We start from the raw sequence: 15,879 nt of genomic DNA on the forward strand, positions 1-15,879 counted from the left end.
GGTTTGAAAGAAGGGAGTGAGATCGCAGCAGGATGAGGGGTGGTGGATTTAAACTAAAATGAGGCAGATTTAGAGTATAAAAGTGGAAGAAAAATAGGGAAGAAATAAATATTCTATATTTTTATATAGAAGAAATAGATATTTTATATTTTTATATAGAAGAAGATATAAAAATTCTGTATTTTTATATAGAAGAGGAAATAGATATTCTATATTTTTTATATAGAAGAAATAGATATTCTATATTTTTATATAGAAGAAGAAATAGATATTCTGTATTTTTATGTAGAAGAAGAAATAGATATTCTATATTTCTATATAGAAGAAGAAATAGATATTCTATATTTTTATAAAAAATAAAGAGATATTCTATATTTTTATATAGAAGAAGAAATAGATATTCTATATTTTTATATGGAAGAAATAGATATTTTATATTTTATATAGAAGAAGAAATAGATATTCTATATTACTATATTTTTATATAGAATATTTTTATACAGAAAAAATAGATCTATATTTTTATTTTGAAGAAGAAATAGATGTTCTATATTTCTATCTTTTTCTATAGAAATATAAAAAATATTTCTTCCCTCTATTTCTTCTATCTATTTCTTTTATATAGAAATAGATAGAAGAGATCTAGGGAAGAAATTTTGTGTTTTGTGGGTGATAAGGCCCAGGGAGAGGTTGCCCAGAGAGGAGTTAGATGCCCCAGCCCTTGAAATATCCCAGGTGAGGAAGGACAGAGCTCTGATCCGGTGGAGATGTCCCTGCTCATGCTGGAGGTTGGAGTTGATGGCCTTTAAAAGAAGCTTCCAACCCAAAATATTCCCTTTATCCAAGGAATCCCACCTGGATCCGTCTGCTTGGAGCCCATTCTGACCTTGGTGGGATCTCCCAGCCCTGGCTGGGTTGTCCCCCGTGTCCCCAGCACTGAGACCCCCCCAGAGCAGGGCAGGACCCTCAGAGCCCTGGGATCCCTCCAGGGAATGGAAATTGGGGTTGGAACCCCTGAAACCACAGTGACCCCCCCAAAAGGGTTCCCAGGGGGTGCTGGGGCCCCTCTGTGCCACCAAAGTGGAGCTGTGGCCCTCACCTGGGACGTGCCACCATGAGCTGGTGGCATCACCAAACTGGGATGAGATGAGAGTGACACAGGGGACAGGGGCTGCCCTCCCCTCCCCCACAGGCAGGGTGGGCTCTGGGACCCCCAGAACACAAAGGGACCCAGGGAAGTCCTGTCCTACCCAGCATGGGGGGATTTGGGGACAGGAGATGGGGACAGGAGGTCCCAGAGGGGTTTGGGGACAGGAGATGGGGACAGGAGGTCCCAGAGGGGTTTGGGGACAGGAGGTCCCAGAGGGGTTTGGGGACAGGAGATCCCAGAGGGGTTTGGGGACAGGAGGTCCCAGGGGGTTTGGGGACAGGAGATGGGGACAGGAGATCCCAGGGGGTTTGGGGACAGGAGATGAGGACAGGAGATCCCAGTGAGGTTTGGGGACAGGAGATCCCAGGGGGTTTGGGGACAGGAGATGGGGACAGGAGATCCCAGTGAGGTTTGGGGACAGGAGATCCCAGGGGGTTTGGGGACAGGAGATGGGGACAGGAGGTGGGGACAGGAGATGGGGACAGGAGATCCCAGTGAGGTTTGGGGACAGGAGGTCCCAGTGAGGTTTGGGGACAGGAGATCCCAGTGAGGTTTGGGGACAGGAGATCCCAGGAGGTTTGGGGACAGGAGATGGGGACAGGAGATCCCAGTGAGGTTTGGGGACAGGAGGTCCCAGTGAGGTTTGGGGACAGGAGATGGGGACAGGAGATCCCAGGGGGTTTGGGGACAGGAGATGGGGACAGGAGATCCCAGTGAGGTTTGGGGACAGGAGGTCCCAGGGGGTTTGGGGACAGGAGGTCCCAGGGAGTTTGGGGACAGGAGATCCCAGAGGGGTTTGGGGACAGGAGATGGGGACAGGAGGTCCCAGTGAGGTTTGGGGACAGGAGATCCCAGAGGGGTTTGGGGACAGGAGATGGGGACAGGAGGTGGGGACAGGAGATCCCAGTGAGGTTTGGGGACAGGAGGTCCCAGGGGGTTTGGGGACAGGAGGTCCCAGGGGGTTTGGGGACAGGAGGTCCCAGTGAGGTTTGGGGACAGGAGGTCCCAGGGGGTTTGGGGACAGGAGATGGGGACAGGAGGTCCCAGGGGGTTTGGGGACAGGAGGTCCCAGTGAGGTTTGGGGACAGGAGGTCCCAGGGGGTTTGGGGACAGGAGGTCCCAGTGCCTCAGGGATGAAAAGCCAAATGCTGGGAGAGCTCAGCTCCTCCCGCTCCAGGGAGGCACTGGGAGCTGCCACCTCCCCGGGCAGCATTTTTGGGGACAAAGTGGAACAAATCCAAGCCTCTGTCACCATCACTGTGCTCTGTTTGGAGCTGCCACCTCCCTGTCACCATTTTTGGGGACAAAGTGTGACCAATCCAAGCCCAGTGTGCTGTGTTTGGAGCAGTCCCCACACCCTGGAGATGTCCCAGCTCAGCAAAACCGGGGCTGTGCATCCCCCTGAGGGTCCCCAACTCCTGTCCCCCTGTCCCCCCCCAAAACCAGGTCCAGCAGGATGAAATTCGTCCCTCTCAAAATCCTTCCCGTGGCCCCAAGGAATGTGTCCTTGTCTGGAAAAGCATTCTTGGCAGCAGGAGCGAGAGCAGGGAGCTCTGGCAGCACCCAGCACATTTTTGGGAGGTGGTGCCAAGCTTCAGCACAAACACGAGCTGGAACAACGTGTCCCTGCCTGTCCCCTGAGGGTCCCTGCGTGGCCTCCGGGGCTTGGGAATTCCCAGGTCTGGGGAATGCAGGCCAGGGACACACCCAGAGAGCTGCAGGGAAAGGTGGGGCTGGGGAAAGGTCAGCGCTGAAATCCCACAGGTGAAGCCTCCAGGAGAAAGGCAGGAGTGGTCCTGCTCCTGCACCCCAAAATGAACCTGGACAGAGCCCGAGGGGTGGCACTGGGGACCAAGGGACACAGTGGGACAGGGTGGAAGGATCTGCAGCTGCAGCAAAGATTTGTGTTGGTAAAACCCCTCCCCAGTGCCCAGCAATCCCTGCTGTGGAAAAATGGGAGCCCCCAAACCCAGCCAGCACTGAGAGAGGTGGGCAGGGGGTGCCAGCATCACCCCCGTGCCCCTTTCAGTGCCCACCCAGCTCTGGGCTGGGATGGGGTGGGCAGGAGCCCCTGCCATGGCCCCAAACCCTGCTCAGAGCTGCTCCTGCTGGGGCTCAGCCTGCGCTGCCCAATCCCTTCTCCCTCCTGCACAAACACACCTGGAAAAGCAGGGAGAGACAAGGCTGGGGGTGTCCCCACACATTTGGAGGTGTCCCCACACGTTTGGAGGTGTCCCCACACGTTTTGGGGCTGTCCTCACACGTTTTGGGGGGCTGTCCTCACACGTTTTGAGGGCTGTCCCCACACATTTTGGGGCTGTCCTCACACGTTTTGGGTCTGTCCCCTCCTCTGCCCCCCCCAGCACAGGGACACCCCCCAGAGCACCAATGCCCCTTTGCATCTTTCCCTTTATTTCCTCTTTTATTTCCCCCTTTTGGAGTTGAATAAAAAGCAAGCACAGCAGTCCAGAAGAGGTGAACATGTAAAAAAATTATATATATATATATATATTTATATATATTTATATATATTTGTTATCTATTTACAACATGGCTGGGACAGACAGCAGGACATCCAAGGAGGGTGTGCAGCCACTGCCCCAACCAGGTCACACAGGGGCTGGAGGCCAGAGCAGGACCCTGTGGGAACAAGGGACAGGTCCCAGTGCCACCACACTCCTTGTCCCTGCCCCAGAGAGGGGCCAGGAGCAGCCCCGGGGCTGTTTCTCACAGGAGGATCCAGGAAACAGCTGAAGGCAGAGCCACATTCCAGCACACCCTGGGCAAACACTCCCGGCCAGCAGCAGCAGGGAAGTGACCCAGGTGACCCAGGTGACACACACAGCAACACCCAGGGCAGCAGGAACACACAGGAGGAAAACCCTGCCTGGGCATCCTTCACTCCTGCCTCCCTTCCTTTGGTCCTTGGGGCTGAAATTGGGGCAGGTTTTGGGCCACAGCTGTGCCCACACTTGTCCCTGCATGGAAAAGTGTTGGTGTTCATTTGGGGGTTTTGGTTTCGTGGTTTTGGGTTTTTTTTTTTCCCCAGGCTTGAGACACAGAAAACACAGGAAGGGAAAAATAAAGGGGAATAAAAGAAATCAAAGTTTGGGATGCCCTGGCACAGCTGTGCCCACCCTCCCCACTGCATGGAAAAGGGACACCCAGGGCAGCAGGAGGGGACAGTGCCACCCCAGCCCTGGCTCTGCAGAGCTGCAGCTATGGGTTATTAAGTTTGGGGCTTTTTGTTGTGATGTTTGTGTTAATTTGGGGCTTTTGGTTTCATTTTTTTTCCCAGGCTTGAGACACAGAAAACACAGGAAGGGAAAAAATGGGGAAAAAAGAAATCAAAGTGTGGGATGCCCTGGCACAGCTGTGCCCACCCTCCCCACTGCATGGAAAAGGGGCACCCAGGGCAGCAGGAGGGGACAGTGCCACCCCAGCCCTGGCTCTGCAGCACTTAAGCAAAAGGTTGTTAAGTTTGGGGTTTTTTGCTGTGATGTTGGTGTTAGTTTGGGGGTTTTGTTATTTTTTCCCCAGGCTTGAGACAAAGAAAACACAAGAAGGGGAAAAAATGGGGGGAAAAATGAAATCCAAGCTTGGGATGCCCAACACTTTCAAAGCACAGGTTTGCCTCAACACCCTTCAAATTCCACCCTGTCTCTGTGCTTTTGATCCCTCTCTGGGTGGTTCCTGCCAGTCCTGCCTCTCTCCCTCCCTCCACGATCAGTCCCAGCAGCACAAATCCCTCCCTGGCTGCTCTGGTCCTGCTGTGGGAGCACCCAGGGCTGGGGCTGAGGGGCCAGGGCAGGGCCCTGCTGTGTCCTGAGCTCCTCCTGCTGCTGGGGGGACCCCAGTGACCCCCCCAAAAGGGTTCCCAGGGGGAGCTGTGCCCACCTCCCCCTTGGCCACAAGTGACCAGGGACAGAGAAACTGTGCCATGGCCTTGAGGCAGCTGAGACACTCTGGCCAAATTCAGCCAAGTCCTTCTGCTTGTGCCCCTCTGGCCAAGCCCCTCTGCTTTTATCCTTCTGACCAAATTCAGTCAAACCCCTCTGGTTTTATCCTTCTGACCAAATCCAGCCAAGCCCCTCTGCTTTTATCCTTCTGACCAAATTCAGCCAAGCCCCTCTGGTTTTATTCTTCTGACCAAATTCAGTCAAGCCATTCTGGTTTTATCCTTCTGGCCAAGCTCAGCCAAGCCCCTGTGGTCAAATCCAGCCAAGCCCCTCTGGTTGTGTCCTTTTAGCCAAATTCAGCCAAGCCCCTCTGGTTTTGTCCCTCTGTCCCTCCAAACTCAGCCAAACACCTCTGACCAAATTCAGTCAAACCTCTCTGGTTTTGTCCCTCTGGTCAAGCTCAGCCAAGCCCCCCTGGCCAAATTCAGCCAAGTCCCTCTGGTTTTATCCTTCTGACCAAATTCAGCCAAGCCCTTCTGGTTTTATCCTTCTGGTCAAGCTCAGTCAAGCCCCTCTGGTTTTGTCTCTCTGACCAAATTCAGTCAAACTCCCCTGGTTGTGTCCCTCTGGTCAAGCTCAGTCAAGCCCCCCTGGTTGTGTCTCTCTGACCAAATTCAGTCAAACCCCTCTGGTTTTATCTTTCTGACCAAATTCAGCCAAGCCCCTCTGGTTTTATCCTTCTGGCCAAGCTCAGCCAAGCCCCTGTGGTCAAATCCAGCCAAGCCCCTCTGGTTTTGTTCCTCTGGCCAAATTCAGCCAAGCTCCTCCAGCTGAGGTGGGGCTCTGCTCCCACAGCACCCCAAGATGTTTCAAACAGTGCCCAGCCCCTGGCCCAGCCCCTCTGGACATGCTGTCCCCTGGAGCTGAGCAAGGGAGAGATCCCAGCTAAGCCCAACAACAACCCCTGGAATTTTTTTCATCTCAGCCAATTTCATCACTTTGAAGCTCTAAAGCTCACACCTGACTGGGATCACACCTGGGATCACACCTGTGAGATCTGGGACCACAATTTCCAAATCTGGAATCACAGTTTCCAAATCTGGCATCACAATTTCCAAATCTGGGATCACACCTGTGAGATCTGGGACCACAATTTCCAAATCTGGAATCACAGTTTCCAAATCTGGGATGACACCTGTGAGATCTGGGATCACTTTCCAGATTTGGGATCAACACTTTCTGAATCTGGGATTGCTCTTTTCAAATCTGGGATCACACCTGCCAGATCAGGGATCACACTTTCAGACCTGGGATCACATTTTACAAATCTGGGATCACACCTGCCAGTTCTGGGATCACACTTTCCAAATCTGGGATCCCACTTTCCATATCTGGGATCACACCTGCCAGATCAGGGATCACTTTTCAAAACTGGGATCACACTTTCCAGTTTTGGGATCCCACTTTCCCTATCTGAGATCACTCTTTGCAGATCAGGGATCACAATTTCCAGATCTGGGATCACTCATTGCAGACCTAGGATCCCACTTTCCAGATCTGAGATCACAATTTCATATCTGGGATCACACCTGCCAGATCTGGGATCACTCTTTGCAGATCTGGGATCACTCTTTGCAGATCTGGGATCACAATTTCATATCTGGGATCACACCTGCCAGATCTGGGATCACTCTCCTGCCCAGCTGCCTCAGTCTCTGGGACCCCAAGCCCTGAAATCCCTTCCCACACCTCAGCCCTGCCCTCTCCCCTCCTCCAGGTGCCCCCTCTGCTCTTCTGGGGCTCTCCCAGCCAGGAAGGAGGCAGAGCTCCCGTGCCTCTGTGAGCCAGGATGGTTCCAAACAGCAGCAAAATTAAGGCAAAGCCTCTCTGAGAGGAAGGGCCAGCCCAACCCTGCCCCCAGTCAGCTTTGGGGTGTGTTTGCTGGAAAGACTCAAACAACTACGTGGATTCTGGTGCTCCCATCCCTATGGTACAGTGAAGTTCAATCCATTTAGCCAAAAAAAAGAGACAAAAAGAGGGCAGCCCCCAGCTGGGAGTGCAGCTACCCTGCCAGCTTGCTGGTGACCAGGGAGGATTTCCTCTGGGGCAGGTCCTGGGGCGTGGGGATGTGGTCTCCTGTCACCAGGTTCTTGTCAGGCCCTGCACTTGGCAGCTGCTTGTTCTTCATCTTGGCCTTGGCCATGTTGTAGTCGCCAGAATCGAAGTATTTTTGCTGCAAGAGGGAGAAATGTTTGGGTTATTGGGAGTGCAGGGGGACAGCAGAGCCATGGGAGCCTTTGGGGAGAGCTAAATTGGGATTGGGATTAAGGAGTGCAGGAGTTGGGATTGAGATTGGGTGTGCAGGATTTGGGACTGGGAGTGCAGGATCAGGGGAAGAGCAGAGCCATGAGGATCCTTTAGGGAGTGCTAAATTTGGATTGGGATTGGGATTGGGTGTGCAGGGTTGGGATTGGGATTGGGAGTGCAGGATTTGGGACTGGGTGTGCAGGAGCAGGGGAACAGCAGAGCCATGGAGAAAAAATGAAATCCAAGCTTGGGATGCCCAACACTCTCAAAGCACAGGTTTGCCTCAACAGCCTTCAAATTCCACATTGTCTCTGATGCTTTTTATCCCTTTGGGGAGGGCTAAATTGGGATTGGGAGTGCAGGATCTGGGATTGGGTGTGAGGATTTGGGATTGGGGTTGGGTGTGCAGGAGTTGGGATTGGGTGTGAGGATTTGGGATTGGGGTTGGGTGTGCAGGATTTGGGTGTGAGGATTTGGGATTGGGATTGGTTGTGCAGGAGCAGGGGAACAAGGACCCTTTAGGGAGTGTTGGGATTGCTCTGAACCAGGCCATGAGAAGATGACACAAGGGGAAATCCAGGCAGGGAGTTAGGCCAGGTTTAAAGGCCTTTAGTCCCCAGCCAGTGACTCAGACTCGGGCACCTCTGACACAGAGCTGGGACCTTTGGATGGCGGGGCCAGCCCTGACCTACTGAGCCCTGGCACGGCAGGGACTGAGGGCAGGGAGTGAGAAACTTCTGGAATGCTGGGATCACACCTGGGAGATTTGGGATCACACCTGAGAGAGCTGGGATCACACTTGAGAGATTTAGGATCACACCTGGGAGATTTGGGATCACACCTGGGAGAACTGGGATCACACCTGGGAGAGCTGGGATCACACCTGAGAGATTTGGGATCACACCTGTGAGATTTGGGATCACACCTGAGGGAGCTGGGATCACACCTGGGAGATTTGGGATCACACCTGAGGGAGCTGGGATCACACCTGGGAGATTTGGGATCACACCTGAGAGATCTGGGATCACACCTGGGAGATTTGGGATCACACCTGAGAGATCTGGGATCACACCTGAGAGAACTGGGATCACACCTGAGAGATGTGGGATCACACCTGAGAGATCTGGGATCACACCTGAGAGAACTGGGATCACACCTGAGAGATCTGGGATCACACCTGGGAGATTTGGGATCACACCTGAGAGATCTGGGATCACACCTGAGAGAGCTGGGATCACACCTGAGAGATTTGGGATCACACCTGAGAGAGCTGGGATCACACCTGTGAGATTTGGGATCACACCTGAGAGAGCTGGGATCACACCTGGGAGATTTGGGATCACACCTGAGAGATCTGGGATCACACCTGGGAGATTTGGGATCACACCTGAGAGATTTGGGATCACACCTGAGAGATCTGGGATCACACCTGAGAGAGCTGGGATCACACCTGAGAGATTTGGGATCACACCTGGGAGATTTGGGATCACACCTGAGAGATTTGGGATCACACCTGGGAGATTTGGGATCACCTCTGTGAAACTTGGGATCACACTGCCAGGGCTGGGATCACACCTGAGAGAGCTGGGATCACACCTGGGAGATTTGGGATCACACCTGAGAGAGCTGGGATCACAGTGCCCAGGCTGGGATCACCTCTGTGAAATTTGGGATCACACCTGTGAGATCTGGGATCACACTCTCCAAAGCTGGGACCACACTTTCCAGATTTGAGATCACACCTGTGAAATTTGGGATCACACTGCCAGGTTTGGGATCACCTTTGTGAAATTTGGGATCACACTGCCAGGTTTGGGATCACCTCTGTGAAATTTGGGATCAAACTGCCAGGTTTGGGATCACAGCTGTGAAATTTGGGATCACACTGCCAGGTTTGGGATCACAGCTGTGAAATTTGGGATCACACTGCCAGGTTTGGGATCACAGCTGTGAAATTTGGGATCAAACTGCCAGGTTTGGGATCACCTCTGTGAAATTTGGGATCAAACTGCCAGGTTTGGGATCACCTCTGTGAAATTTGGGATCACACTGCCAGGTTTGGGATCACAGCTGCCGAGCCTGAGCCTCACAAGATGCTCTGCACTGGGATGATAAGCCAGGCCTAGAGACAGGACTTTTGGGGTGGTGAACCAGGACTTTTGGGATGATAAGCCAGGCCTAGAGAGCCAGGACTTTTGGGGTGAGCCAGGCTGACACAGCCAAGACTCTTGGGATGATAAGTCAGGCCTACAGAGCCAGGATTTTTGGGATGAGCCAGGCCTAGAGAAACAGGATTTTTGGGCTGGTGAACCAGGACTTTTGGGATGAGGAGCCAGGGGTGACAGAGCCAGGATTTTTGGGATGATGAGCCAGGACTTTTGAGATGAGCCAGGCCTACAGAGCCAGAACTTTAGGGGTGGGGAACCAGGACTTTTGGGGTGAGCCAGGCTGAGATAGCCAGGACTTTAGGGCTAAGACAGATCCAGAGCTTTTGGGATGATGAGCCAGAGTGACAGAGCCAGGACTTTGGGGAGGATAAACCAGTGACAAAGCCAGGACTTTGGGGGTGATAAACCAGTGACAAAGCCAGGACTGTGGGGAGGATAAACCAGTGACAAAGCCAGGACTTTGGGGAGGATAAACCAGTGACAGCCCCAGGACTTTGGGAATGATAAACCAGTGACAGCCCCAGGACTTTGGGGAGGATAAACCAGTGACAGCCCCAGGACTTTGGGGATGATAAACCAGTGACAGAGCCAGGACTGTGGGAATGATAAACCAGTGACAAAGCCAGGACTTTGGGGGTGATAAACCAGTGACAGAGCCAGGACTTTGGGGGTGATAAACCAGTGACAGAGCCAGGACTTTGGGGAGGATAAACCAGTGACAGAGCCAGGACTGTGGGGAGGATAAACCAGTGACAGCCCCAGGACTTTGGGGGTGATAAACCAGTGACAGCCCCAGGACTTTGGGAATGATAAACCAGTGACAGAGCCAGGACTTTGGGGAGGATAAACCAGTGACAGCCCCAGGACTTTGGGGAGGATAAACCAGTGACAAAGCCAGGACTTTGGGGGTGATAAACCAGTGACAAAGCCAGGACTTTGGGAATGATAAACCAGTGACAAAGCCAGGACTTTGGGGGTGATAAACCAGTGACAAAGCCAGGACTTTGGGGGTGATAAACCAGTGACAGAGCCAGGACTTTGGGGAGGATAAACCAGTGACAAAGCCAGGACTGTGGGAATGATAAACCAGTGACAAAGCCAGGACTTTGGGGGTGATAAACCAGTGACAGAGCCAGGACTTTGGGAATGATAAACCAGTGACAGCCCCAGGACTTTGGGGGTGATAAACCAGTGACAGAGCCAGGACTTTGGGGAGGATAAACCAGTGACAGCCCCAGGACTTTGGGGAGGATAAACCAGTGACAGCCCCAGGACTTTGGGGGTGATAAACCAGTGACAGAGCCAGGACTTTGGGGAGGATAAACCAGTGACAGAGCCAGGACTTTGGGAATGATAAACCAGTGACAGCCCCAGGACTTTGGGGGTGATAAACCAGTGACAGCCCCAGGACTTTGGGAATGATAAACCAGTGACAAAGCCAGGACTTTGGGGATGATAAACCAGTGACAGAGCCAGGACTTTGGGGGTGATAAACCAGTGACAGCCCCAGGACTTTGGGGAGGATAAACCAGTGACAGAGCCAGGACTGTGGGGAGGATAAACCAGTGACAAAGCCAGGACTTTGGGAATGATAAACCAGTGACAAAGCCAGGACTTTGGGAATGATAAACCAGTGACAAAGCCAGGACTGTGGGGAGGATAAACCAGTGACAGCCCCAGGACTTTGGGGAGGATAAACCAGTGACAAAGCCAGGACTTTGGGGAGGATAAACCAGTGACAGAGCCAGGACTTTGGGAATGATAAACCAGTGACAGAGCCAGGACTTTGGGGGTGATAAACCAGTGACAGCCCCAGGACTTTGGGAATGATAAACCAGTGACAGCCCCAGGACTTTGGGGGTGATAAACCAGTGACAGCCCCAGGACTTTGGGGGTGATAAACCAGTGACAGCCCCAGGACTTTGGGAATGATAAACCAGTGACAGCCCCAGGACTTTGGGGAGGATAAACCAGTGACAGAGCCAGGACTGTGGGGAGGATAAACCAGTGACAGAGCCAGGACTTTGGGAATGATAAACCAGTGACAAAGCCAGGACTTTGGGGAGGATAAACCAGTGACAGAGCCAGGACTGTAGGGAGGATAAACCAGTGACAGAGCCAGGACTTTGGGAATGATAAACCAGTGACAAAGCCAGGACTTTGGGGATGATAAACCAGTGACAGCCCCAGGACTTTTGCCCCAGAGAACAAACCCTGGCTGCTGCCAAGGCCCTCCCTGCACCATCCCATGGCTGGGGGCACCTCCCAGCTCAAAGGGCATCCCAGTGCCTCATCACACCCATCACCCCAGCATTTAATTGAAATGTCATTTCAAATTAATTTAAAACTCCTTCAACTAAAATGAAAATTTTCATTTTAGACCCAAAGAATTTAAAGTTCAAATAAAAATTTAATTTAATTTTATTTTTAAATTCTAAATTGTTTTTTTGGGGTGTAAAATTAAAATTTGAAATTTTATTTTTCGTTTTTCATTTTAATTAAAAATTTTAAACTTTCTATATCAACAATAAATTTATTTATGAGTTCTTAATGGGATAATAAATTCAATTAAATTTTAGATTTTATATATAAGAAATAAATTTGTTTTTTCTTAATGGGATATAAACTCAATTAATTTTAATTTTTATATATAAATAATACATTTCTTTATTATTTTTTAATAAACTCAATTAATTTCCCAAAGTCAAGGCCCTGATCCCTCCCTTCCCAGCCCAGGAGCCTTTTGATCCATTTCTGAGGGATTTAATCCCATTCCTGAGAGATTTTCCTCATTTTTTCCCCATTTTTCCCAGTTTTTTTCCCAGATTTCCCAATTTTCCCCCATTTTTTTTCCCCAGGTTTACTCACCAGTTTTTTCTCCATTTTTCCCCAGTTTTCCCAGGGTTTTTCCCCAGATTTTTCCCAGTTTGTTTCCCAGATTCCCAGTTTGTTTCCCATTTATTTTTCCTATAATTTTTCCCTGTTTACCCCCCAGATTTCCCTTTTATTTCCCCATTTTTTCCCTCAGGTTTCCCATTTTGTTTCCTATTTTTTCCCCAGGTTTCCTAGTTTATTCCACTCTTTCCCCCTTTTTTTCCACTTTTCCCTTTCTTTTCCCATTTTCCCCCCATTTTTCTCCAGATTTCCCATTTATTTTTCCCATTATTTTTCCATTTTTTTACCCAGGTGTCCCAGTTTTTTTTTTCCTAGTTTTTTTCCCAGGTTTCTCAATTTGTTTCCCATTTATTTTTCCCATTTTTTCTCCAGTTTTCCCATTTTTTCCCCAATTTCCCGGGTTTTTTCCCTTTTCTTTTCGCCAGGTTTTTTCCCAGTTTTCCCTTTTTTTCCCACATTTTTTCCTGTTTTCCCCCCATTTTCCCCATTTATTTTTCCCATTAGTTTTCCTTTTGTTTCCCAGTTTTCCCTTGTTTTTTTCCACATTTTCCCCCGATTTCCTGGGTTTTTTCCGATTTTTTTTTCCTTTTTTTCCCCCAAGTTTTTTTTCCCAGGTGTCCCAGGTTTTTTTTTTCCCTCAGTCTTTTCCCAGCTTTCCCATTTATTTTTCCTATTTTTGCCCACTTTTCCATTTTTTTCCCAATTTTTCCCCCCAGTTTTCCCATTATTTTTCCCATTTTCCCCCCCAGTTTTCCCATTATTTTTCCAATTTTCCCCATTATTTTTCCCATTTCCCCCCCAGTTTTCCCACTATTTTTCTCATTTTTTCTCCAGTTTTCATTTTTTTCCCATTTTTTTCCCTGATTTCCTGGGTTTTTCCCCAGTTTTTTTTTCCCTGGTTTTCCCTTTCTTTTCCCATTTTCCCCCATTTTTCTCCAGGTTTCCCATTTATTTTTCCCATTATTTTTCCTTTTTTTCCCCTCAGATTTCTCATTTTTTCCCCAGTTTTCCCATTTTTTCCCCAGTTTTCCCCCAACTTCCTGGGGTTTTCTTCCTTTTTTTTTCCCCAGTTTTTTTCCCATTTTCCCCCAATTTTTTCCCAATTTTTTGGCCACAGTGGGATCTCCTGGGGCTGAGCCCTGTGCCCCTCACTCACCCCTTTCTGCAGCCTCTTCATGAGGAAATCAGAGCCCCCAGGCTTCTGGCCCAGGTTGGGATATTTGGCCTTGAGCTTGGCCTCCTCTGCCCTCTCGGGGGAAATGGCTTTGTCCTTCTCCTGAGAGTCCTAAAACACAGAAAGAAATCAAAAATTATTGATTAAATAACATTTACATCGTTTGTTACATCATTAATTTAGATTTATTCATTAAATTAAAATGTATTTAATAAAATTTACTTTGTTTCAATTATTAATTTAGATTTATTAATTAAAATTATATTTTATTAATATAATACATAAATTCATATATTATATTAATATCATATATTAATAGGATATAGTATTAATAACATTACTATAATATTAATATTAATAGCATTATTATATTAATATTTAAGTAATCACATACTATATAATATTATATATTATATTACTATGGCAATATATAAATTTATTTATATTTATAATTTAAGATGTATTTATTAAATAAAATGTACATTATTGATTATATTATTAATTTACATTCACATTTATTTATTACACTAAAAATTATTTATTAAAGAAAATTGACATTATTTATCTCGCTATTAATTTACATTTATTTATTACATTAACATTTATTTAATAAATTAAATTGACATTAGCTATTACACTATTATTTTACATTTACAATTATTTATGAAATAAAAATGTATTTATTAAATAAAATTCACATTATTTCTTTTGGGAAGGAATTCCTGGATTTTAGGCTGGATTTTGGGCTGAATTTTAGGTAGGAATTCCAGGATTTTAGAAAGAATTCCTGAATTTGGGTCTGCTGGGAAGGATTTTGGGGGTCCCAGGCAGGATTAGGGGATGCCGGGGAGGATTTCAGGAGTGCCAAGCAGGATTTTGGGGATCCTAGAGAGCTTTTAGGGTTCCTGGACAGGACTTTGGGGTCAGGGAGGTCTGACAGCAGCACCCAAAGCTTTGTGCCCTGAAACCACTGCAGGGTCTGTGACTGCTGCCCTCAGCTCCCAGTTACCCCAATCCCAGTTACCCCATTCCAGTACCCCCACCCCAGTCACCCCCTCCCAGTTACCCACATCCATCCCAGTCACCCCACCCCAGTTCCCCCATCCCATCCCAGTTCCCCCATTCCATCCCAGTTATCTTCTCCCATCCCAGTTACCCCAATCCCAGTTGCCGCCTCCCATCCCAGTAACCCCAATCCAATCCCAGTTCCCCCATCCCAGTTCCCCCTATCCCATCCCAGTTCCCCTATCCCAGTTACCCCATTCCAGTTACCCCCATTCCATCCCAGTTACCCCCATCCCATCCCAATTCCCCCATCCCATCCCAGTTACCCCCATCCCATCCCAGTTACCCCACCCCAGGGTAATTCCAGCCCCCTCCCACCCCCGTCACCCCTTCCCGGGCCCACCCCGGGTCCATCCCGAGCCCATCCCACCCCCCCCCCCAATCCCACCCCCCCCCCCCAATCCCACCTCACCAACCCCACGCACCCCCCACGCCGCCATCTATCCTAATCCGGAAGTCCCGCCCACCGCCCGACATCGTAGCCAATCAGAGTCCGGATTTCGCCAGACGGACAATAGAAACCACCAATCTCCGCTTAGGACTGGAAAGAGGGACGTGCAGCCGAGCCAGTGGGAGTCCGCCCGACACCCCCTCCGTCCCCCGGGGGTTCCTCCACCTGTTTCTCCTGCCCGGTCTCCTCCGTGAAGGCGCCGGTACCGAGCGGGGCTGCCATGGCGGCGAGGGGGGGGGCTCTGCGCTCCCTCCGCTGCGTCCGGCCCCGCGCCCTGCTCCAAAATGGCCGCCACCGCCTCCACCGCCTCAGCTGTGTGACGGACAGCAGTTCTACCCAATGAGCGCAGAGAAGCGGTCGCAGTGACATCACACATGACCAATCAGTGCGCGCGAGGGGCGGAGCGTTAAGAGGAGGCGGTGCAAACAAAAGGGCGGTGCTATAATGACTGGCATTAACAGCGGCCAATGGAAAGCGAGAAACCACAAGTGGACGGGGTAAGAGGCGGGGCTTCCCCTGTTCCTTAGCGCCACAGGTTCGAGACCAGGGCCGGGAGGATGCGGGGACACCGCGGGGGACCGGGGGAAGTGGGGACACGTAAAAGCCCCGAAAGCGCCCCCGGGAAGGGAAACGGGCCTGGGGGAGGAGGGAGCTCACCCGCACCCATCAACTGAGACCACCCGCAGCTCATGTCCCCCGGGGGACATCGCGCCCCTCCCGGCCACCGCCGGTGCCCCTGGAAATGCCAACGCTGGCAGCTGCACCCACTG

The 15,879-nt window shown here is 50.1% G+C and overlaps 1 protein-coding gene across 2 annotated transcripts; it reads right to left on the bottom strand.

Annotated features, from left to right (window-relative positions):
* Window positions 1-3,626: 3,626 nt before the first annotated feature.
* On the bottom strand, window positions 3,627-15,420 carry LOC136568208 (alpha-endosulfine). Of its 2 annotated transcripts, none has more exons than XM_066568095.1 (3): window positions 15,275-15,420; window positions 13,576-13,704; window positions 3,627-7,282 (listed from the first exon to the last, which is right to left on the bottom strand). In XM_066568095.1, exons 1-3 carry the CDS (start codon window positions 15,329-15,331, stop codon window positions 7,112-7,114), a joined length of 357 nt encoding a protein of 118 aa, XP_066424192.1. In that variant the 5' UTR covers window positions 15,332-15,420; the 3' UTR covers window positions 3,627-7,111. The 2 variants fall into 2 exon arrangements, with proteins under 2 accessions (XP_066424192.1, XP_066424193.1); XM_066568096.1 differs by lacking the exon at window positions 15,275-15,420 and adding an exon at window positions 15,084-15,185.
* Between the last annotated feature and the right edge of the window lie 459 nt (window positions 15,421-15,879).

The sequence above is a fragment of the Molothrus aeneus genome, chromosome 31 (genome assembly GCF_037042795.1).
Source record: "Molothrus aeneus isolate 106 chromosome 31, BPBGC_Maene_1.0, whole genome shotgun sequence".
NCBI classification, from domain to species: Eukaryota; Metazoa; Chordata; class Aves; order Passeriformes; family Icteridae; genus Molothrus; species Molothrus aeneus.

Bases quoted from the DNA above. Each gene is read 5' to 3' on its own strand.
- LOC136568208 (XM_066568095.1), bottom strand. From the start codon at position 15,331: ATGGCAGCCCCGCTCGGTACCGGCGCCTTCACGGAGGAGACCGGGCAG. The intron at 13,705-15,274 runs GTGGAGGAACCC...TCTGTGTTTTAG, and splicing joins AGACCGGGCAGGAGAAACAG to GACTCTCAGGAGAAGGACAA. The intron at 7,283-13,575 runs GTGAGTGAGGGG...TCCCTCTTGCAG, and splicing joins TGAAGAGGCTGCAGAAAGGG to CAAAAATACTTCGATTCTGG.